Genomic DNA, 23,307 nt, shown 5'->3' with positions numbered 1-23,307 from the left:
GGAGGTTTTATGTTATGCCTTGATATTTGTAATTATCATTTCACATGTTGGTTGTTGGATGCTTTGGATGCCTTATGCTTGAGTCTTGTCGCCTCTTTGCCATTTTAGCTTATTCTCATGAATTATGAGATTAACGGTTAGCTGGAATTTGGATTATTATTGATATTGGAGATATTGTCGGATTGTCAGCTGAATATGCTCTTGTGTAGCCTTTCATATACTAGGGTGTGTATGATCTTTTGTGTGTACAAGTTTGGACTCTTTGTCCCTTTTATGGTTAATTGGGTGTCCTACTTGTCTTGTGTAGTGTGGGCTAAAATATTCAAGCTGGGACTAGCTGGGACTAAGTCCTAGGTGAGTATTTCGGCCTTCATCATAGATAGGCCAGTATAGTCTTTGACGAGTATATGTTTGCAGCTTAATAGCCTTTGTGTTCCTGGCTTGGTGGGTTTATATCCAAGCTGGGGCATGACCTTTCTGCCTATTTTGTGAGGAGATGGTCAGCTTAAGTACTAGCCAACCCTTTGGTGGACTCCTTAGGGTACTCATGTGGTTTTATCATGAGTCTTGGGTGCGGTGGTTTTATCCGCATTTCTCTAGGTCTGCTTGTGATCTTGGATTAGGGTTGAGTCGTATCTTGGCCATGTTTTAAATGTAACCTCTGAGCCAAGATACTAGGTATTTTGGCCATGTTTTATTCATATTAACCTCTGAGCCAAAATACTAGCTTCCCTACCTCGTGGTATAGACTCGAGTTACAAAGTGACTATTGACTGTACTAGTAACTTATGCCTGTCTCTAGATATATTGTACTTTCTTGTTTGATGATTCTATGAATCATAGAAGGTGAGATGCAAGCCGGCTATGGTTGATAGAGTTTGGATTCCTGGATGTTAAGTGATTCACATGATAGTGTAGTATGAGTCGGTCTAGTATTCGTATGCTAGGACTATGTGTTGTTATATTGTTGTTCACATGATAAGCACGATTGTCTAGCATCTATATGCTAAGGCTATGTGTGATTCGTATTCATATCCTTATGTTTACATGTTATATTAATTATGACATTTCATGGCTGGGAGAACTCGGAGTTACTCCCCACTTTTATGGCTTTCGTATTTGTATAAAATGCGAATGACCAATAGGTGATGCATATATGGGGTACATGGACGAGCTAGCGAGCAAAGTAACCTTGGGACCTAGATTGGTTTTATTTTATTGTGACCCTTAAACATCTTTTTTTATGTCACATACATTTTAGGGACATATGTCTCCCTTTCTCATATTTGGGTTGTATAACTTTGTTTCGCGACTTTAGCGATGTTTCACTCATGAGATTTATTTTGGACCTTGCATGTTTGACACCTTCCCATTTGGATATTTTTATAACAGGTTCAGGTTTCGTTTCAGGTTATGGTTTTAAAAATTACAGGTTTTTACCCAACTGAACCTATTACAAACATATCCATGCAGCTTTATTCTAGAATTACGTCCTTTAATTTTTCCGCAATAAATGAGGGTGTCACAGTTGGTATCAGAGCATATTTGCTCCCGACGCACGTTTGTGCACCCCAATATAAATAACTTGACCTTGAAATAATAAACTTGAGAGATGGGTAAGATGGGTAGACTTAGGACCTTATGTTGTAGTCTCTTTGTGTTTGCTCTTTGTTAGGTACTAACTTGTTTGTTGATTGTCATTTAATAATTGTTGCGTTCTTGGATCAATGACCGTGAGCTTATCTATAGCTAATGGAGTTATTACTCTTATTATAAAAAAATTTTTGAACTAAAGGTTTTGAAAATATTTTAATGTTTTTCACTGGTTTTAACGTCAATTAGTGTTAAGGCTTGTTATTGGAGACGTCTGATAATTAGTTTTATCATTTGTTGGTGTAAAAATGTATTTTTATGTCTTTGAATTGGAATATTGATGTTCTTGAGTGATCGCCAAGAGTATCTCCGTTCCATTGAAAGGACACTTATATTTTAAGAAGATCAAGATTTAATGCCTATTGTTGAGGATTGAAGATTTGTTCAACCTTTGAAGAATGCTTCTACTTCCTTGAAGATGTTTCTCGTTCTTTTTGTATCTCGCCTTATTCTTAATCTCTTGGTGCTTATCCTCCTTCTAAACTCCCTTCTGTTTTACTTTAAAAGCTACGCTTGTACTCCTAACTTGTCTTTTGTTCCTTGCTTATCCTCCCTTAACGCCATTTGATAGTACTCTTTCTTGTGAGGAAGGTTGACCTTGGTTGGAAAACTTGACTCTTGAGGAGATTGTTTGTGTCTGACCCTTAACCCTGGTTTTGAGAGGATGTGATGTTAGAAAGACTTAGGTAATGTGATGAGACATACTTAGTGATTCTTATACCTAGTTCCTTGATAAAGTGAGTATAATTGATCGGTGGATTCTGTGTGTCAAGTGTGAGTTGCCTATGTTACTAAAGTTATAGGACTTGGCTTTGTTGTTTATGTTTGGGAATTGAAAGCTTAGTAGGTTGAGCGTCGTCACCTTAGGAGTAAACATGAGATAAGTTTAGAATATGAATTTGGAAGAAAACCCATTTTTAGATGTTAACAATCCCGTATAGATTGGGAATGTGATTTGGTGTTAGTTGTTTCTTGAGAACTTTGTTGAGAAGTCTTTGTCAATTCATTCTTTGGTTTTTAAAACATTGGGGTTGTGTCGAGTGCTTGAGATACAGAGATGCTTTTATACTTGAGTGGTAGATTTGTTTTAGGGAAATCCTAATATGTGATAAGATAGGTGGAAGAAGTATCTAACCGATTTATCACCCCTTAAGTGAGCGTTTATTTTACCTTGACCCTTGTTTGGGATTTGGTCGTTTTGTCATGAAGGTACAATACCCTAATAGGCGTGGCCTTGTTAGAGAGAACCTTAAGTTTTAGGAAGCGTATGGATTAAGCCTTAAAATCCTCTTTCATACCATTAATCGTTTTCCTCCCTTTCGTTCATACCTTGGTTGGATTTGATTCTTAAGTATAAAAGTTTACTCGTTATTTCCTTGTCTTGAATACCTCCCTAATTCTAATATCTCTTACTGGTTGTTAAATAGTTGTCTTTATGATTCGACTCTTTTAGTCTCACATCTTGACATGTTCATATATCCCTTTTTAAAATTTCCTATCATTCCTGACCTGGTTATTACCCTTTGTTTCCTTTGTGGAGTGATGACATTGTTGTTTAAGATTTGAGTATCTGGCGTTTCCTTGTTGTCTAATTTTCCTTTCTCCTTGATCATAAGCGTTACCGTTCATACCTCATTTCCTCGCTTCATCTTGCTCCTCCTTTAAGTTTGACACTTGTATCTTGTGAAACTCTATCCTTGACATCCTTGTAAATTTGACTTCAATTCTTATCCCTAGGAAGTTCATCATACCTCTTTTGTTGGTTAAGCTTGAACCCTCTTAGCATACTTGTATCTATGATGTCTAACTTACTTTTCATTTCGCACAATTTCTAAATATTTCAAGCTACCATTTTTGGTTCGTTGTTAAAAATTTATGTTACTATTACAAAATTTTCCCTACTTGTAAAGATTTGGAAAAATGAAAATTCGATTTAATTCTCTAATTGTTCTTTAAGTATAGACTTCTTTATCATGGTTTTGAGTTGCTAAACCTGTGATTTTTGTAAATTTTATCCAATTTCTATTCACTTTGATCTAATTATGATGCCTTTGTCAAAGTTTAATATTATATTTCAGAAATTTAACTCCCCTTTTAGTTTAAAGGTGAAACCTTTATTTCTATTTTGGCTTTTTGCAAAAGAAAATTGGAGTAGATTACCTTTCTCTTATTTTGATTTTAACGTTGATCGGATGTTAGAACTAGTTATTGGAAACGTTTGATAACTTGTTCTACGCTTGTCGGCGAATAGTATTTGTTTTAAATTTGTCTCTGACTTGGAAAGTTAACGTTCTTGTGTGCACGACAAGAGCAATTCCGTTCCATGAATGAGACTTATATTTTTGAAAACTCTTCATTAATGTTTTTGAAGGTATTTTGATTTTTAAGTTATACAAATGATTTGCCTTCTGACCTTATCTTTGATTTGGAATGAGATGTTCTTGAATACGTAACGAGAACACTTTCGTTCCTTTGATGAGAATATGGTTCTGTCGGAAAATTTTAGTTGAAGCTCTTGAAAGAATTTTGATTCTTACGATAAGTAACCTTTTAAATGTTTTAGTTACCGATCTCAATTCTAGTTTTATTTTCATAACCTTCCATTTCTACTTTCAAGTTTCGAGGACGAAACTTTTTAAAAGATGGGGTGATTGTAACACCCCGTATTTAATTAAGTTGGATAAAATTCTTTTAATTGCTATTTTGAATTTAATTACATCATTTAACGATTTATATATATATGCTTAGCTAATTAATTAATTTCATCATAATTCGATACGTTAATTTTAATAATCATTAATAAGTTTATTTAAAGTTAGTTCGAGTTTATTGAAGTTAGTTCGAGTTTATTTATTTAATAATTTCCGTTTCTTTACGAGTCCTTATGAAAGTTGTTTTAAGTGAACCCGAGATGGATTTTGGGAACAAAACCGTCCAATTAGCTATTTTGAGCTTATTTCACTAAATTAGCAATTTTTATTAATATCCGTTAGTTTCGTAAAAATCGCTAATAATTCCGATTCAAGCTGATATCGTATTATTTCCGTTAATTAGCTGAGTTTATTTTATTTTCATTCATTAAATTTATTTATTATTGAGTATGTTTTATCTCGAAAACCTTTACTTAAATCGGTTTAGTTTAACTCGAAACGGTTTTAATAACTATCGAAGTTTCTTAACGACGAAGAAACGTACGTATAATATATAGCAGGCTAGCAGGCTGCTGTCTCATTTTCACGAACGCACGTCTCTTTTCTTCTTCTTTGTTCTTTGTTTTCTTCTTCTGGAGAGTTTTCTTTCCTTTTCAAAATTTGATCTGTTAATCGACGTCGGTGCTTCGTTCCTTATCCGTTTTCTACTATTTTTGTTCCATAGCACTCCTTTCGTCGTTCTCGTCATTCCGATGTAAGTAACATTCATTTTCGTCATGTATTTTTACAAACCCAATTTATACTTTCAGCTTTATTTATTATAAGACGGTTGTAGATGCTAAAATAGACGGTCTGGTAGAAGATTAAAAGGTAACGATGACGGGTTACTCGATATTACTTGTAAAATATGTTTATTTCGAATGCTGGTTAGTCTGTTTTATATTTGAGACGGTGTATAATTATATATTGTAGACACCTCGTTTCTGCACCTCCCGCAAACCACCCGGTGATGATTGGGCCGCATGTTTGGTTCGCGGAACGATTTGTGACAGTTCGTAAGATTATCGTCAAGTGATTGCTCAAATATTAATGTCGACCTCTTAGTTGTCATCTACGTCCTGATACGGTCGTTTTGGCAGTAATTAGAGTACATTCGGAGTCCGGGTCAAAAACCGTCTCCATTTTCTGATAACTGTTAAATCCCGAGTCAGAATGTTCTGGAATGTTCCGGATATTTCTATTCCATATTTTACAAATTTTATCTTTTGGCAAATAATATCCCGTAATATTCACAAGATAATCGAATTATTTCCGTCCTACCATAACTCAAACGCGGAAATCTTTCTTCAGCAGGAGGAAACCTCCTGGGAACAGACGCAGCAGGCGCTGCGCCTCTTCCAAGGGACGCAGTGGCTGCTGCGCCTCTTCCCAGGCCCTTCTTTGCATGATTTACGTATCTTTTTTATATCTTTCCGAGATTCACTTCCAAAGAGTCTCCGAAACCCTATTCCTCCGTGTGATTAGTATAAATAGGAGCTTTCGTTCCTCATATTTCTCACGCGAGTGTCCGCCCTTCTCTTCTCCCTTTGCATTCTAGACTTCGTTCTTACTAATTGGCGCCTACGTGCTTGGACTTCCGACCACGTAAGCTCGGATCTTTCCGGGTACCAGCCTCTCCGTTGCATGACCGACCAATTTGACCAACTACACTCAATCAACTTTAATTAATCAATCGTTTTCCTCTTACGAGGGCACTCTCTTTGCATTCGCGTCGAGCATTCACTAGTCGATATCTTAGTTCATCTCGTTTCGTCAACATGTAAGTCTGAGGGTGTATAATCCTCTTTTATTTATTGTATTTTATTTATCGTAACGTCGTTGTAAGATTTATGTCGAATACACCGTTAAAATCGATTTCTAAAACCCTTTGTTAAAACCTGTTTTTGCGGATTTCCAGTAGACAGACGTCAAGAAAAGACGCAGCAACTGCTGCGCCTATTCGAAGGAGCGCAGTTCCTGCTGCGCCTCTTCGTTAGGCTGCCGCAGTTCCTGCTTCTTTTCTTCTTCCTCGTCCTCTGTAATTCGTCTTTGTTTATTTGTTGTTTACTTGTTTTCTTAAATTCTTCGTTCATCATCATTAATATTCACATGTATATTATTTATCATCATTAACATGCTTAATCCGTTATTCAAGTCCGATTTAAATCCTGAATAATCCATATTTACGGGTTTTCGTCATTAAGTTCAAACCCGGATTTCAGAGATTCAATTTGTTCATATTGGATTTCTGGGATTCGTCATTGATATAGTTTTCGTTTGTTTATTCACATGTTCGTCACTAATTTGTCATTAATTCATCATGTTTAGTTTGTTTCATTCACCGATGTCACTAATTAATCGTTCAATCTATCATCATAATTTCATGTAATTAATTCGTTAATTCCGTCTCATCCATGTTTATTGCTTTCATGACCATCATTCATATGTAATTAATGCATTAAATCACTTTCATCCGAGTCAATAATCTAATCAGTCTTTAAATTCACCAATCGACATTAACGGTTTGCAGTTCCGGCTTCACAGCCAGAATTCACCCTTGGAACAGACGCAGCAACTGCTGCGCCTCTTCCAGAGGGCGCAGTCCTGCTGCGCCTGTTCCAGGATGATTTCTGCCTCTGAACTCCTTTTCTGCCTTGACGTAATTAATTAGGCTACGTATTAATTAACTAATATCCGTAATATCACCTTCTGTTCTGTTCATATTTCTTTCTTTTATTCCTTTTTCTCAAATTATCCGTTTTAAAGGTATTTTCGACATAAATCGCCTATCCCAATGTAATTATCGTAATTTATAGTCATTGTATTCCTTTTATTACTTGTATGTTTTCACATGTAAATGAGCATTAAAATCCTACTTCGACCCAATTGTGTGCTAAATTGCTTGTCAACCGACTTAGTTAATTTTCACATGCTAGGATTAATCTATTGGATGTTGCATTGCATGCATATAGCCGACGATATATCAAGTACGAATAAACTTCCCTAATCATTAGTAGAGGCCGCTATCGAGGCGGGCGGGATTAGGTGTTCGATCAAAAGAGCTTCCTAATACGTACCCTCACCCCTTACTCCAGATCTCCGTGAGCACCCGTGTTCATTGGCATCCACGAGAGTCATTCTAGACATAGAATGCTAAGGGTAACGATTGCTTAGTGTTCATGTCACTACTTTGTGTCTTGACATGACACGAGGTATTCGAACGGTTCCAATTTCCCATAAAAATTGGTGGCGACTCCATACAAAATGCAAACGCTTGTTCCTCGTTTCTCACCAAGCGCCCCCGTGGGCGGCCCGCTGTCCACATATATAAGGATCCTTATGGATGTTAATTAGTCAGTTGTATAGTTGAGATGGTGTATACTGATATGTGGAGATGATTGAGACGGTGTATACTGACCTCTAGGGATCATTTGGGATGCTAGCTAGTAAGTGGTATATTTAAGACGGTGTATGCTGACATGTAGGGATTGTTTTGGACTGATTTGGACTCTGTGTTGGGGTGATTTTTGTAGTCTTTAGGGACTGTTTTTGAGTTGCTTTATACTTGTGGATTTCCGCTCTAAAACCGTTTTAAATGCTGACTTAGTTGGCTCAGCTAGGACTGTTTTTAGGCGCGAGAATGGAGTCTTAAGGGGACGATTGGTACTCTGTTTTGGGCAGGGACGAGAGCTGTCATCGTGGGTTTTCACTTTGCATTTGAGGACTGGAATTGGGGTCGAACTTAGGCATCTTTTGGGTTCTGTTTTGGACTGATTTTTTTGGGTCAGGTTATGAAGTAGGGTGAAGGGTGGCTATGGGTAGTCGGGTGGTGGTCGTGTCGGACTTCTTGTGGCTTGCTTTTAGGCGAGTCTGATGGCCTGGCAGTGGCTTGGCTGTAGTTTAGCAGCTGGCTGGCCGTGGCCTGGCAAAGGGCCTAGCTAAGTCACGAGTTTGAGACCATGTGTAGTTGGTGGTTAGATCGAGTTTGAGGTTGTCATAATAACTTTTGGGCCGTGTCTATAAATTGTTTTGACGCAAGTTTGGTTTATTTGAAATAATTAATTTCCGTCTCATATTTTATATAAAGATAATTCGTTAATATCGTCCTTTCACATAATTATTTTAGGTGACTCATATGTGGTTGAAGATGAAGAGTAATTTTGGGTTTTAGGAGCTTTCTCAAGGGTTATTTGCCTTTTTCTAGCTTAAGGTAACTATTCCGAGTTACTCGACGATTTAATGTCACATTAGTAGTTGATGTTGTGTTTGTTGTTTGATAAGTGTTTAGGTGATTGATAATGTATTACTTTCGTTTTTCACATGATAGAAATTTGGAAATAGCATGAGAATAATATTGCGATAAAATTTGTGATTTGGGCCAAAGTAGGCCAAGACTCGAAGTGGGCGTTATTGACCGAACGAGTTTGGTCAAACTAGGTTTAAACCAATCAGCCTCGATTTGACCGATGACCCGTCGCGGGACTCGGGTCGAGGGTTTGTCTTTGAGGTGAGATTGGTTGTTATTGGAGGTTTTATGTTATGCCTTGATATTTGTAATTATCATTTCACATGTTGGTTGTTGGATGCTTTGGATGCCTTATGCTTGAGTCTTGTTGCCTCTTTGCCATTTTAGCTTATTCTCATGAATTATGAGATTAACGGTTAGCTGGAATTTGGATTATTATTGATATTGGAGATATTGTCGGATTGTCAGCTGAATATGCTCTTGTGTAGCCTTTCATATACTAGGGTGTGTATGATCTTTTGTGTGTACAAGTTTGGACTCTTTCTCCCTTTTATGGTTAATTGGGTGTCCTACTTGTCTTGTGTAGTGTGGGCTAAAATATTCAAGCTGGGACTAACTGGGACTAAGTCCTAGGTGAGTATTTCGGCCTTCATCATAGATAGGCCAGTATAGTCTTTGACGAGTATATGTTTGCAGCTTAATAGCCTTTGTGTTCCTGGCTTGGTGGGTTTATATCCAAGCTGGGGCATGACCTTTCTGCCTATTTTGTGAGGAGATGGTCAGCTTAAGTACTAGCCAACCCTTTGGTGGACTCCTTAGGGTACTCATGTGGTTTTATCATGAGTCTTGGGTGCGGTGGTTTGATCCGCATTTCTCTAGGTCTGCGCAGTCTAGGATTAGGGTTGAGTCGTATCTTGGCCATGTTTTAAATGTAACCTCTGAGCCAAGATACTAGGTATTTTGGCCATGTTTTATTCATATTAACCTCTGAGCCAAAATACTAGCTTCCCTACCTCGTTGTATAGACTCGAGTTACAAAGTGACTATTGACTGTACTAGTAACTTATGCCTGTCTCTAGATATATTGTCCTTTCTTGTTTGATGATTCTATGAATCATAGAAGGTAAATGCAAGACGGCTATGGTTGATAGAGTTTGGATTCCTGGATGTTAAGTGATTCACATGATAGTGTAGTATGAGTCGGTCTAGTATTCGTATGCTAGGACTATGTGTTGTTATATTGTTGTTCACATGATAAGCACGATTGTCTAGCATCTATATGCTAAGGCTATGTGTGATTCGTATTCATATCCTTATGTTTACATGTTATATTAATTATGACATTTCGTGGCTGGGAGAACTCGGAGTTACTCCCCACTGACTGTGGCTTTCGTATTTGTATAAAATGCGAATGACAGGTAGGTGATGCATATATGGGGTACATGGACGAGCTAGCGAGCAAAGTAACCTTGGGACCTAGATTGGTTTTATTTTATTGTGACCCTTAAACACTTTTTATGTCACATACATTTTAGGGACATATGTCTCCCTTTCTCATATTTGGGTTGTATAACTTTGTTTCGCGACTTTAGCGATGTTTCACTCATGAGATTTATTTTGGACCTTGCATGTTTGACACCTTCCCATTTGGATATTTTTATAACAGGTTCAGGTTTCGTTTCAGGTTATGGTTTTAAAAATTACAGGTTTTTACCCAACTGAACCTATTACAAACATATCCATGCAGCTTTATTCTAGAATTACGTCCTTTAATTTTTCCGCAATAAATGAGGGTGTCACAAACACCGTCATCATATAACAAATCATCTAAGCTAAAGTTGTCAAAGCTAACAACCTCCTCTTGATCATCCTCGTCCAGTTGAACTTCCACGTTATTAACAACGTCCTCTTGATCATCCCCGTCTTGTTGATCTTCCACGTTATTATGAACATCTTCTAAACTGATATTGTCAAGATCGTCTTCCCAAGGCAAAGGCACATTAAGGTCAAGCTCATCATCTTCCCCAGGCAAATTAAGATCAAAATCCATCTTCAATTACTAATGCTTGTGTTTTTCTTAAAAAAAAAATATCTCTTTGTTTTTCTGTTAACACTTCAACGTTGAGATACAAGAAAATAAAAATAATTATACCAAAAAAATCTCAACAAAAAGATATGATTTAGAATACGGTATTAAAAATTATACTCGTATGATTTAAGAATCAATTTAAATAAATAAATTTAATTGTGTCAAATAAAAGATTCTTAAAATCATTTAGTTACCAAAAAAATCTAATATGAAAATAAAAGAATAAAAGGAAACAATAAAAGGCGAATATTTAGGGCAATATAATAGGAAAGTTTGACTATTTTATGAGTTAAGATTATTTAACACTATATAATAAAATTAAATTGATTATTAGATGTGCTGATACCCCTTGCTTAAATGGTTAAACACCCTTCTAATGCACAATGCATCTCGTGTTCGATTCTTATTAACAACATTTTTTGGTTTTTGTATTCTATTTTCCACTTTTTTTCCCCCAAATTGCACGAATTAGGGTTCATCACGAATTAGGGTTCATCAATCATTAATGATAACAAATATCGAATTACATACTAGATCAATTTCACCTATTTAATTATGGTTCATAATCATTTGATTACTCGAATTAGTGCTACCCTAAATTTATGCACCTATTGACGAATTAGGGTTCATCAAATCGCATTCAAGAACAAAAAATTCACGAATTGAATTAGGGATGGTATTTCGATTTTGATTATTGTATATGGAATATTAATCAATTTAACACTCTATCGAATTCAATTACGAATTGATTATTCGGATAAAAATTAGGGTTCCAATAATTAGGGGTTTTTCGAAAAATTATGCAACCATAAAAAATGGTGAATAAATTCTCATAATGTTTACGAAAATTTTGAAAACTAAATTGGAAATTTAGAAAACTAAATCAAATATAACAAAATTAACCATAAATAATGTTAACTAAGTGTAGTTAACTAATTAACTATATATGTAAAATGACTAACCTAGCCCTAAACTAATCTAACCTAATTTACCACGGTTTGCCACGTGTAAAGCCACCATTGGTTTGTGTACAAATTTTTTGTACACTATGTGTATCTGTATCATCTTCCTCAAGCGTCTCCTTTTATTTTATTTTTTTATTCACAATGGCTTTTTACTATGGGCCAATTCAGTATCCAATATTCTTGTATAATATTGACGTGGTTTTTTTTTTGGCAATGTGGCATTTAGTAGCTCTAGGTGGCATTTAGCCATGCTTATGTGGCTTTTAATTGAGGATTTTATTTACCCTTTTAATAATATTTATAGATTGTGATTAGTCGTTTTTTTTCACACGGTTTTTTAAGTGCATTGCAATTACTCGTTTTTTAATGGAAAATGTGCATTGTAATTACTGAGATTGTGAATAAAAATTGCTGAATTGACACGGCTGGCATGGCAATGCTCCTGGAGCTTCTTGATAGTGATTTCTGATTGATTGATTAATCTAGGATTTAATAATAATCGATCGATTGTCATGTTTGTAAACGAGAGTCATGTTTTCTTTAGTACACTAGTCGAGAGTCATTTTGTTTAATAATAATCGATTCTTGTCAATAATCATCGCATCTTAATGTCAATCGCCAAAATAAAACTTATTATTAAATCCGTCTAACCATAAGACGATCTTGTAGAAAAATTTTATACCACCAAATCCAAATGAAAATAAGATAGCACCACCCGGTGGCGCCCAATCTCGGTACCACCGATGGCATTTTTGTAAATTCGATGATGTTTTTGACATTTTGAAGATTTAATCAAATCACTTCATAAAGGGCAAAATAGGAAGACTAGATAAATATTTAAATGACATAGATGAGTTCAAAGAAGTCTCGCTCAACAATACCAACTGCCATGTTCGTTGTCTAAAACACATTTTGTTTCAACTGACACGCATATTTACAATTGAACATATGCGTGTCAGTTGAAACTACGCATATTTACAATTGAACATATGGTCGCAATTAGACCACAATACGAATTGAAATGGGTATTCTAGAGTTATTTAATACACATAATGATGGTCGGCGAAATTGATTCACAGAAATTTATTGTTTACATAATGGTGGTCGGCGAAATTGATTCACATAAATTTTTTACGGTTTTTTAATAGGGTAGAGTAAGGGTTTTTTAATTGGGTACAGCCGTGTGAAGTTATTGTGAGAAATCTGAATGGTGAATTTGAATCAGCCGTTTTTTTATGGATAATTGGGTTGAAAATGCAATAATTTCACACGGTTTAATGTGAATTGTGATTAGTGGTTTTTTTTATGGAAAATTGGGTTGAAAATGCAATAATTTCACACGGTTTAATATGTGAATTGTGATTAGTCGTTTTTTTTTCACACGGTTTTTTAAGTGCATTGCAATTACTCGTTTTTTAATGGAAAATGTGCATTGTAATTAGTGAGATTGTGAATAAAAATTGCTGAATTGACACGGCTGACATGGCAATGTGATTGGCTGAGAAAGACTGAGATTGTGAGAGTGAAGGAGAGGGCTTCTAGAGTAGTTTTCTGAAATCTGGTTGCGCCACATCAGCAATTTTACAAGATTCTTTTATATATATAATGATGATAATGATGGTAAGTAAGAGGTCTAGGGGTGAAATGATAAAATAGAAGTGTGTATTTTTAAAGTAATTTATGATTCAGTAGGTCTCATCAGATATTATCTCCCACTAATTTAGTTGGAGATATAATAGAGAAAAAATAAATTTCGTGGGTCTCTCACCCCATCATGTGAGAGGTCTCTCAATAGCGCTATTGAGAGACCGTCTCTCCGGAGTTTTTGTGTTTATGATTAGGGATATCAATGGAGCGGGTATAAGTGAATATTGTATTAATTCTCCTAATACCATTATTCGTTCACTTCCGTTGAAAATTTTCACCCCTGCATTCCTGATTCTGCCAGTCTGCTACTGCTGGATAGGGCAAGGATAAATTTTGCATCATACCCACTTCCGACTTCCAGTATAACGATTGTTGTAGAAACCACTTATAACTTAATCCCTGTACAACTATACAAGGTTGCACGGGCTTATAATATATGTAAGCATTTTTTTTAACATAATTTAAAGTTACTTTTTTTAAAAAAAAAAAGGGTATGGTAGGTCAAATGTCAAAAACATACTGAGTACATAAAACATTTAATACGCGTCTATAGAAAGGTTTTGATCTTAAATTATTGTTCCAACTGCCCAAACATGAAAGCATGAAATGGATGAATGTCAGTAGAGATGGAAGTAGGCACGCGAGCCGTTGGACTTGCACACTCTAGCTCGGTGCATAGCCCATTATAGCAGGACACATGATTCGTACAGCCCAACACGACACGACACGACACGCAATCTGTCGTGCCTCGGATGAAGTTTGAGAAAAAAGATCATACCTAAACCAGGCATGGCACGACACACTTGGCAATTGGCACACTCAAAATATAAAGAAATAAGGCTAAATTGGAGTAATTACTTGGCCACGACATGACGCGGCACACTAGGTTACTTATGTTAACTATATGTGGCTATGAGCAATTGAGCAGAAGTGTGTATTCAACTTACTCTTGCGGCTTACACAAACATTGGTAACCATTTGACTCAATTCCATTAATTTACATGAGATTTATACAGCCTTATTGCTAACATAGAGCGGTAACTTGGGAGACTTGGATCTTAAGGAAAGTGCACGAATGATGGAAACGGTATACTAACATCTAAATTGAAGGCACGGAAGGGATTAAGTTCTGTGCCCATGACCTCTCCTAAGCTTGATTCCGGGTTTCCGTCAGTAAGAGCTTGTTCACTATCACTTATGCTTTGATCTGCCATTGTTACTTGAACATCAGCACCTATAGATGACTTTGCAGCCTCTTCTGGATAGTCTTCAACCCTGTAATATGCCTGCAAAAACAAGCCTCAGGCTGGAAACGATTTGGAGTCGACGAATACTAATCGTCGTATTATATTGCTATTCTAACATCATCAGCAGCAGAGCCTAAAATGGATTTACCCACTAATGATTTGATGTCCGCTACAATGAATCAGTTTTGAAACTGTCAACTGTCGCCTGTCGGTAAAGAAGTTGAAAGAAAAGAAAGATGGCAAGAAAAACACGACAAGGAATTTTTATGTCGACAACACAGTAAAATTCCCAAGCACCAAAATGTATTAAGAGAATTGAGCTACAATTCGATGTAAAATGAAAACTGAGAAACACGTCATGAATCGGGATCTATGGGAAATTCACAGAAATGCAGAAGCTATAAAGCTGTGTATTACTCTGGTATACGAGTAAATAAGTTTCTCAGATCAAGAAATATATCAAACGAAGCAAAATGAAACTATGTCCTTTGGACCCAAGGCAGTAAGAGCGAAATAGAAGAGAGTAGACATACCACACATGTACGAGGTGGTGATAGTACTTTAAATGAATTGGGACGGTTATTGAAATTTGTCTCTGCAATTCCTGGTACTCCTTCAGGATTTGTGAAATGATCAACATCATGTCCCACCTACCAAAAAGATCCATCAAGTATGCCTGATTAGTAAGTTAATATTTTCCAAGATCATAAGATTCATATATTCATTATTTTTTGGCTATGAAGTATGATTAGACCTCTCAAATGATTGGATCAAAATGGGGTTGGTTTATCCCAGTCAACATGGGTTCAGTCATCTTGGGATAAGAATGCGAGTGAGAAACTGAGAATTGAATCATATTGATAGATCTAATGTAAAAAAAAAATTATATATTCTTTGGTTCTCTATCTGTGTATGGTTGAGGGCAAGCCCGGAAGAGCAGATTTTGTAAGATAGGTAGGTTATATAACTCATGGGGTCCTTAGTCCTTACCCTTCCTCTTCCGCCAAACTCAAAAGCGTCGCTATCAAGTGCAACACGATACTTTCCAGGCAGGTCACACCCCACTTTGTACCTGTGAAACAGAACAGCGAGAAAAATATCGACGAACTGATCAAAAGCTCCTTGATGCAATCATGTAAGATTTCAGTGTAAATGAAAAAAAAAAAAAAAAAAAAAAAAAAGTAAGCCCTAAGGTCTAAGCTGTGATGCCATTGAAATAAGTTTTGTGCATACCCCTCGTATGTTTTCTCTGGATGGAAATTGAAAACAAATACCAAATCGCCTCTCTCAAAGACAATAACCTGTTAAAATATCACAATTTATGTAAATCATTGCCAAGAAAAAACCCCATTCCACTTTGGTGATTATAACAAAGATACAATTACTGCCATGAATTACACAGAAAGCACAAAAACCGCATATCTACAGTAATATGGAATGTTAAGCTTTAACAACAATTTTAAGTAGGTAGTAATACCTTGTCTTCTTCATTAGCACTGCTGACAATCTGTTTGGTTGAAGAGAGGTATGAAAATTTATCGTCCAGCAAATTCATGGCACAGTCAAATGCATTCATAAACTGCGCAGAGAAAAGGACACCATGCATCTTGTTATTACATTTTTATAATAAAAAATATTTGAAGCCAAGCCAAATAAAAGGCATATAAGATGGCAGTTTGCCAGCGTGAGCCCTCTAGAGCACATTCTGAGGACGGAGGACCTGGTCAACCCTAGACTATGCTACTCAAACTTAACTGCAAATGTAGAGCCTGAATGTGTGCTTGTGCTACTCATAAACGGGGAAGTACGAGACATGTATACTTTGTGTTAAAAAAACATAGTTCGCCTTAGATGAAGTTTTTGACACATGGCATGCGACATAGTCATACCCCCATAAACTGGACTTCTAGATTGTAGGTTTAAAGAATTATGTTGAGAACAATCTACGGAGTATTTTTGTACCTTGTATCTAAGATGATCTGTATCAACCAGATTCCATTGACGTCTGCACTTTTCATAACTCCAACTATTGCCGTCTCTTGGGAAGTCAATCCATTCAGGGTGCCCAAACTTACCACCAATTCAACAAACAAAAAAGAAAATAAATCAGCAGGCTACTAAGGCCCTGAATTGTTCAAACAGGCACATGCTTATACCATATGGTTTCCTCTTCCAGTTGAAATTTTGTAGAAGCATTTTGATGAGAAATATGTTTTGGCATTTTCTGTGCATTTAGCAGTAATCCAACTTTTTACCTCCCGCAATATTTTACAGATATTAAAAAAATGAACTACTTACTACTTAGGCTCTTAAAAAAACCATTTGTTGAAGATATTTCAGCCGTAAATGCTTACCTCGTTACCCATGAAGTTAAGGTAGCCTTCACCTCCTAAGGCCATTGTAATAAAATGAATCATCTGCGGGAATGAATGTCAAAATGATAAGGATCATATAACAATTTCAGAGTTGCAGTACACAGCTTCACTTATTAGCTGGTTTAACTAGTTACTTTAGAAATACGGAAATTTTTTATTCACCTTATGAAGGGCAATCCCTCTCTCAATTGCAGGAGATGGTTCTGTCAGGCAAGACATTCCGGTATACATTTCTTGGTCCATTAAGAAAAATGCCATCGTTTTATCCCCAACAATTGCCTGAAATATGACGTTGGATCACATGAAATTATCGGACATATACACGGAAGAAATATGAAACATTCAAAATCTTTGATCATTGATGAAACAATATCGTGTTCTCTTTTGTACACCCGTTTAATGCTAAAAGAGAAATCAGGTTTTTGGAATATAAAGTGGTGCACCGTGTTCGAATGTCAAGAGGGTCAGACACACCACACGTAGACAAAGTAAAGAGTAGAAGCTTTCTGGTCAACAGAAATACTGTTCTCCATTGAGCAAAGATCAAATACTATAAGTTCAAAACAGAAAGACCTTGTCTCGCAAAAAGGAACAAACTTGGACTACCTGATCATGACTCTCAGCATAAGCTACACACTTCTCAGTATATCTCCTATTTGTCAAGCTTAGCATAATTTCATTCATCGACCATTCTTCATCCTTCTTATTCTTCACATAATCAATCCATTTGTCAGGAATAGCCATTGCCAAGCGATACTCAAACCCGATCCCACCTTCAGAGACAGGACGACATAATCCAGGCATACCAGAAACATCTTCAGCAATTACTGTAGCTTCAGGATAAATGTTATAAATCAAGTGATTAGCCAACATCATGTAAACCACAGCATCAACATCAGTTGCTTCACTGAAATACTCATTGTAGTTCCCAGAAAAACCCATGTTAATCCCATGATGGTGATATAGCATGGAAGTAACTCCATCAAATCGAAAGCCATCAAACCTAAATTCTTCAAGCCACCATCTTAAGTTAGACAGCAGGAACCTCAGGACTTCCCAGTTTCCATAATTGAACAACCTACTATCCCATAACTTGTGGTATCCACGACTGCCCGAGTGAAAGTAAGACTCCTGTGAGCTTTGCCCAACATCAAAACCATTCAGGCCATCAGTGACGTTGTTGCTTGCATGGCTGTGAATAACATCCATTAATACCCGTAAACCTAAGCTATGGGCCTTGTCGATCAGATACTTAAGGTCATCCGGGGTTCCAGATCGACTACTGACTGCAAAAAAGTTTGTGACATGATACCCAAATGAAGCATAGTAGGAATGTTCCATCACAGCCATCAATTGCACTGTGTTATAGTTGTTGGCCTTAATACGAGGCAAGACATTATCTGCAAATTCCCTATATGAATTTATGCGGGGTTCTGAGCTGCTCATTCCAACATGTGCCTCATATATCCGAGGAGCTTTAGGTTTCGGAGGACGTGGATACTGAAATTTATGGCTGCATTGATCATGAACAAGAGTCAAAAGTCACTCACCATTTGATCAATTTTCATATGAGACAGTCTCATTTAAAGATTATCATGAAACAGATTCGAATAATGAAGTAATCATTCTTTGATTTCATTTTTTAGCGGGTTAATGTGTATACGGGTCACTCTAAAGTCGATGAATGAAATTATGCGAAGCATAATTTTAAGTTCAATGAGCTAGTTTCATTTCATATTACTCCAACCGTCACGGTCAATTGCTTGCCTATTCCATATTTGGGTGTCTCATTCATTTGTTTACCTTTCTATATTGGGATGTTTTTTAACAGTAATTTGATCATCCAAATAAACTATTGTCCATTTGTCATTCAATCACAATATCTACAAATGGTCCCTCCTCTCTCCTTGATCTTTGTGCCAAAACGAAAGGTAAACAAATGACCGGGAAGGAGGGAGTATATTAATGCGAGAGTGCGAGACTGTCTCCCAGGAAAGTGATTGAATGAACGGCTACCTTTCTTGCACTGGTGGGTCCCAGTAGACACCATCATAAGGTGCTGCAAATCTTGAAGGATCCACTGTAGCGTACTTAATCCACGCAGGAATGCGATCAACCCAATCACCATTTCTATGTTTAAACCGAAACTTCACTCGTGAGTTGTGAGGAATAGCTGGTCTTCCACCAGAGTCTGGGATCCTAATACTCCAAACACCAAACTGATTCTTTTCCATCCTATGATTAGAACCATCCCAGCCATTGAAGTCACCAATAAGTTGTGCTTCCCTAACTCAAAAGGAAAATTTATTGCAGTCAGTGCTCGACAAACATTAGAAATGACATGAATCAAGATGCTTACTGAACTAACAACAAACTTACAGAGCAGCCGGAGCCCATTCCTGATACACAATGCTCCCATCTTCTTTATTGAATCCAAACTTTAAATATCCTAAAAGAAAAGGCAAACAGCTCTAAGAAAAACTTGAAATTGAGCTGAGTGGTTTATTTACTATGTTATAGACTTTAGAGTGACATGCGAATTGCAGCTAAGGGATTACGGCTCCCTGTATATGCTTCTTGTATCGTGAGTGTCGGTGCATTCAACGATGCAATGCCCCTAATGCTTCATTGGGAAAAATTCTCTATGTTTACGCACGGGACACATTGAGACACTGAGGTAATCAATGTCACCATTACAGACTTTAAATATCATGAATTCAAAGAACTTTCTTGGAGTAGTTTCGCTTCACCTTGAGCAAATTCTTCAAGACCACCTTCATAATTCTCAATGAGTTTGGCTTGATCTACATATCTCTTCATCCTATATTTAAAATGATCTTTGTAGGGTTTTAAGGCAGGATCGACACCGAAGATTGCCAAATTCTCAGATTCCACTTCAGTTTCTTCCATTATTTGGGCACTATCAGCAGCAACGGCCGTGATAAAAGAACGCTGTTTCACCTATACAGACCACAATGCCAGGCAATACAAGGAATAAATACAATACTGCTATATTGAAGCAATAGGTGGGAAACCTTAACACTAACAGTATTAATGAGAAACTGAGCGTATGAGTTGCACGTTAACAAAGGTCTACTTCTTTAAAAAAATGCTCCTGCGTGAATTTCTGGACGAAGCACATACCCTCCAAGATAATGGGAATTTTGACGTTGAATTAGAGGAATGATTCCCAGGAAACTTCTGTGCACTATAGGGCAGCGGCAATGGTAGGTTTGAAGCTGAACGGTAGCTTCCTTCACCCTGTCAAAATAGCTGATGGGGGTAAGTGGCACAATCACAAGTGAACTAGATGCATTAGATGACACCATTGGATGTGAATATCAAATAACAGGAATTTCCAAACAATGGTGACTCTTGAAATTTACCCCTTGGAAAGCAAAATTTTAGATCACTTGAATTTCCTATAGATCAGATCGTCAGATCAGTATAAAGATTCATTTTATATCCAAAATGTATAAGTAGCACTCGAATTTTTAGCAACACTTCGGTCAACTATAACCATCATCGAAGTAGAAACTAATACCCCGCTTACCTGTCAATGCATCACTTAGAAAACCATAACACCTTCAACTACCACAAATCAATCTTTAATAAGAACCAGTAAACCACTACCATCAAGCTTAATCTATAAATACTTGTATAAAAAAAGCCTTTAATGATTAATGGCAAATAAGGCAGAACAACCTTATGCACTGAAGTTCATAAAAGGGACAAAGATCAACCTTTCCAACTCCAAACAGGTTTCAAACTCGCGTCTCATCTTCTAGTTCTCTCCTACATAAACGTTCTCTTCTACATAATCTTAAACATTAGGTCACAAGAAAGCACAAATATCAACTACTCGCATTCCAAACTCCAGAGTCCAGAGTCTCCAGACGGTCTCAAACTAGCATCCCGTATTACAGTTCTCTTCGGAGTACATCTTATTCAATTTACATCAGTTTATTTACATAATTTGCACTGATATGTCATGTGCATAAAACATCCCAGCTCACTTTGAAGAAGGGAGGGGGAGGTAGGTTAGCTGTCATATTTACCCTCTAAATCAAATCTATTCACATTTTCCATGAAAATTTATTCAATAACCACCATTACCCCAGTGACTCAAGGGTTCTCGCAAATTGCAGGGTACTAAGGGGGTCAGATGTATAGAGCCTTACCCTTGTAAGCTTGTACTAGCAGAATAAAGAGGCCGTTTCCGAACAACCCAATATGAAAGTTTATTTAATCACACAGCAAAATTTACAACTTTTCTGAATTCAGGCAAACATATACCAAATCAGATAATCAATAACAACAAAAATCACTCAAAAATAAACAAAATTTAGATGATTAAAGAAGTACCCTATTGAGATCAGTAGATGAATTAAGTTGGGCAGCAACTGGAATTACTGCTGAAACACCAACACAACCACTTACTCCCATGTTCTTCCCCTACTTTTCACCAAACAAAAAAAAAACAATCACTTCAATTATTCATAAATTTCATGTGACATTGATTGCAATGCAAAAAACCCAAATTTATTTATTTCAAATTGAAAAGTATGAGCATGTGACTCAGGAAATCACTAAAAAAGACAGTGAATTGTGAGTTGATGAGTTGAAATCTGGGTTCATGTTACTTAGTATAGTAAGTGTGACAGTAATAAAGTGTGACAACATTGATTGATTGATTATATATGCATGAATTTATGAAAATTGGTAGAAATAAATGGGATTACAGTAGAACAGTGGAAAAGATGAATCAGGTAGCATAATGGGTTTTCTCCTGAAAAAGCAAAATCGGACAAGTTTGTAGTTTTGTACGATGGATTGATGTGACCAAGAAGCTCGTGACCACCGTCATTTTTATTGAACGTAGGATAACCGTCAGTCCCTCACTCTCACTCTTTGACTCTGTACTCTGTACTGTATTTCTGTGAATACTGAATACTTGCCTCCCCATTAAATTACCAGACTGGGTTAATAGGTCGTGTCGGGTCGGGTTTTTTTGTTGTTTCACAAATAAATGAGTTACTGAGAGCGAAAATATTACATATCGATGAACTCCTCATCATATCTAGAGGTGGCAATCGGGTCACTCGGGTCGGGTTTGGGTCGGGTCGTGTCGGGTCGGGTCATATCGGGTTCAGGTCATATCGGGTCAGCATACCCTCTCGGGTCGAGTCGGGTCGGGTCATTTCGTTATCGGGTCGGGTCATTTCGGGTCAAGTGATGTATCGGGTCGGGTCGGGTCATTATCGGGTCCGGTAACTTAATCGCATTACTATAATTTTTTACCATTAAATTTAGTTTTAACCTATTATTTGGTTTAATTAATCCATTACTAAGTCAAACATATCAATCTAAACACAAAATCACTTTCATTTTGATCAAAATTAAGCTTAATAATTGTCGGGTCATCAATTTAATCGAATTCGATTTCGGGTCGGGTCAATATCGGGTCGGGTCTGGGTCGGGTTCGAGTCACTGATAATCGGGTCGTGTCGGGTTACGGGTCATCGTCGGGTCGGGTCGGGTCGGTTTCGGGTCACAATACTTTCGGGTCGGGTCGGGTCGGGTCACTCGGGTCGGGTCAGACTTGCCAGCTCTAATCATATCATATCATCATATCATATCATATCATATATTATATTAAAACAACAATTCGGCTATTCCTTTAATCCCCACATGTCACACCCCAAATTCTTGCCACATGTCATCCACATACTTAAATGCCCAAATACAGTTTACAAAATATTTGACAAAAAAAAAAGGTGCATGCGAAAAAGTCTAAGAGATAGTCGCAGATCATTTTAAATATGAAATGAATGATTCGGTGTATTTTTGGTTGCATGAATCACGGTCCAATTTTGGAAACAATTTGACGTGATTTTAGAAGATATTATGGAGACATTTTATATTTTTAGAGAAATTTATGAAATCAATTTATATTTTTTAATTTGTTAAACTATTTCATCATATTAAGCTAATCAAATCACACACATTTCTTTATGTGGGTGATGCTTGCCTCAAATAACAATTGTATGACTTGTGTAAAATTAAGATATAAAAAGAGCAAACATCTTCCACGTACTCCATATTTTAGTCAATTTGAAAAAGATATCACCCATCAATCTCGGCCAATTTACCTAACTGATATAAAATAATTTAAATACCAAACATCATGCCCTTTAAATCTCGCTCATCCGACTAATCCGACTAAGATTTTTATTGTTACAAAAATATTAGAACTATACAAGGCAACAATCTCACAAAATAATATCAAATAATTAGCATAACAAAAATATAACAATAATTAAATATGCAGAATTCTTTATCAAATTATATATTCTATTCAAATCATCATTATTTCCATAATAGGGAGAGCTTAT

The 23,307-nt window shown here is 36.6% G+C and overlaps 1 protein-coding gene across 1 annotated transcript; it reads right to left on the bottom strand.

Annotated features, from left to right (window-relative positions):
• Nucleotides 1-14,115: 14,115 nt before the first annotated feature.
• LOC141586493 (1,4-alpha-glucan-branching enzyme 1, chloroplastic/amyloplastic-like) lies at nt 14,116-21,765 on the bottom strand. The gene is made up of 15 exons (XM_074407744.1): nt 21,655-21,765; nt 21,278-21,370; nt 20,057-20,173; nt 19,663-19,873; nt 19,292-19,361; nt 18,929-19,198; nt 17,519-18,425; nt 17,075-17,191; nt 16,892-16,954; nt 16,500-16,607; nt 16,015-16,116; nt 15,771-15,838; nt 15,528-15,609; nt 15,071-15,187; nt 14,116-14,576 (listed from the first exon to the last, which is right to left on the bottom strand). Exons 2-15 carry the CDS (start codon nt 21,356-21,358, stop codon nt 14,349-14,351), a joined length of 2,541 nt encoding a protein of 846 aa, XP_074263845.1. The 5' UTR covers nt 21,359-21,370; nt 21,655-21,765; the 3' UTR covers nt 14,116-14,348.
• Nucleotides 21,766-23,307: the final 1,542 nt, after the last annotated feature.

This window comes from Silene latifolia, chromosome 6 (genome assembly GCF_048544455.1).
Source record: "Silene latifolia isolate original U9 population chromosome 6, ASM4854445v1, whole genome shotgun sequence".
In the NCBI taxonomy this organism is placed as follows: Eukaryota; Viridiplantae; Streptophyta; class Magnoliopsida; order Caryophyllales; family Caryophyllaceae; genus Silene; species Silene latifolia.
The sequence above is the reverse complement of the archived record's forward strand: the minus strand, read 5'-3'. Positions and strand labels throughout refer to the sequence as shown.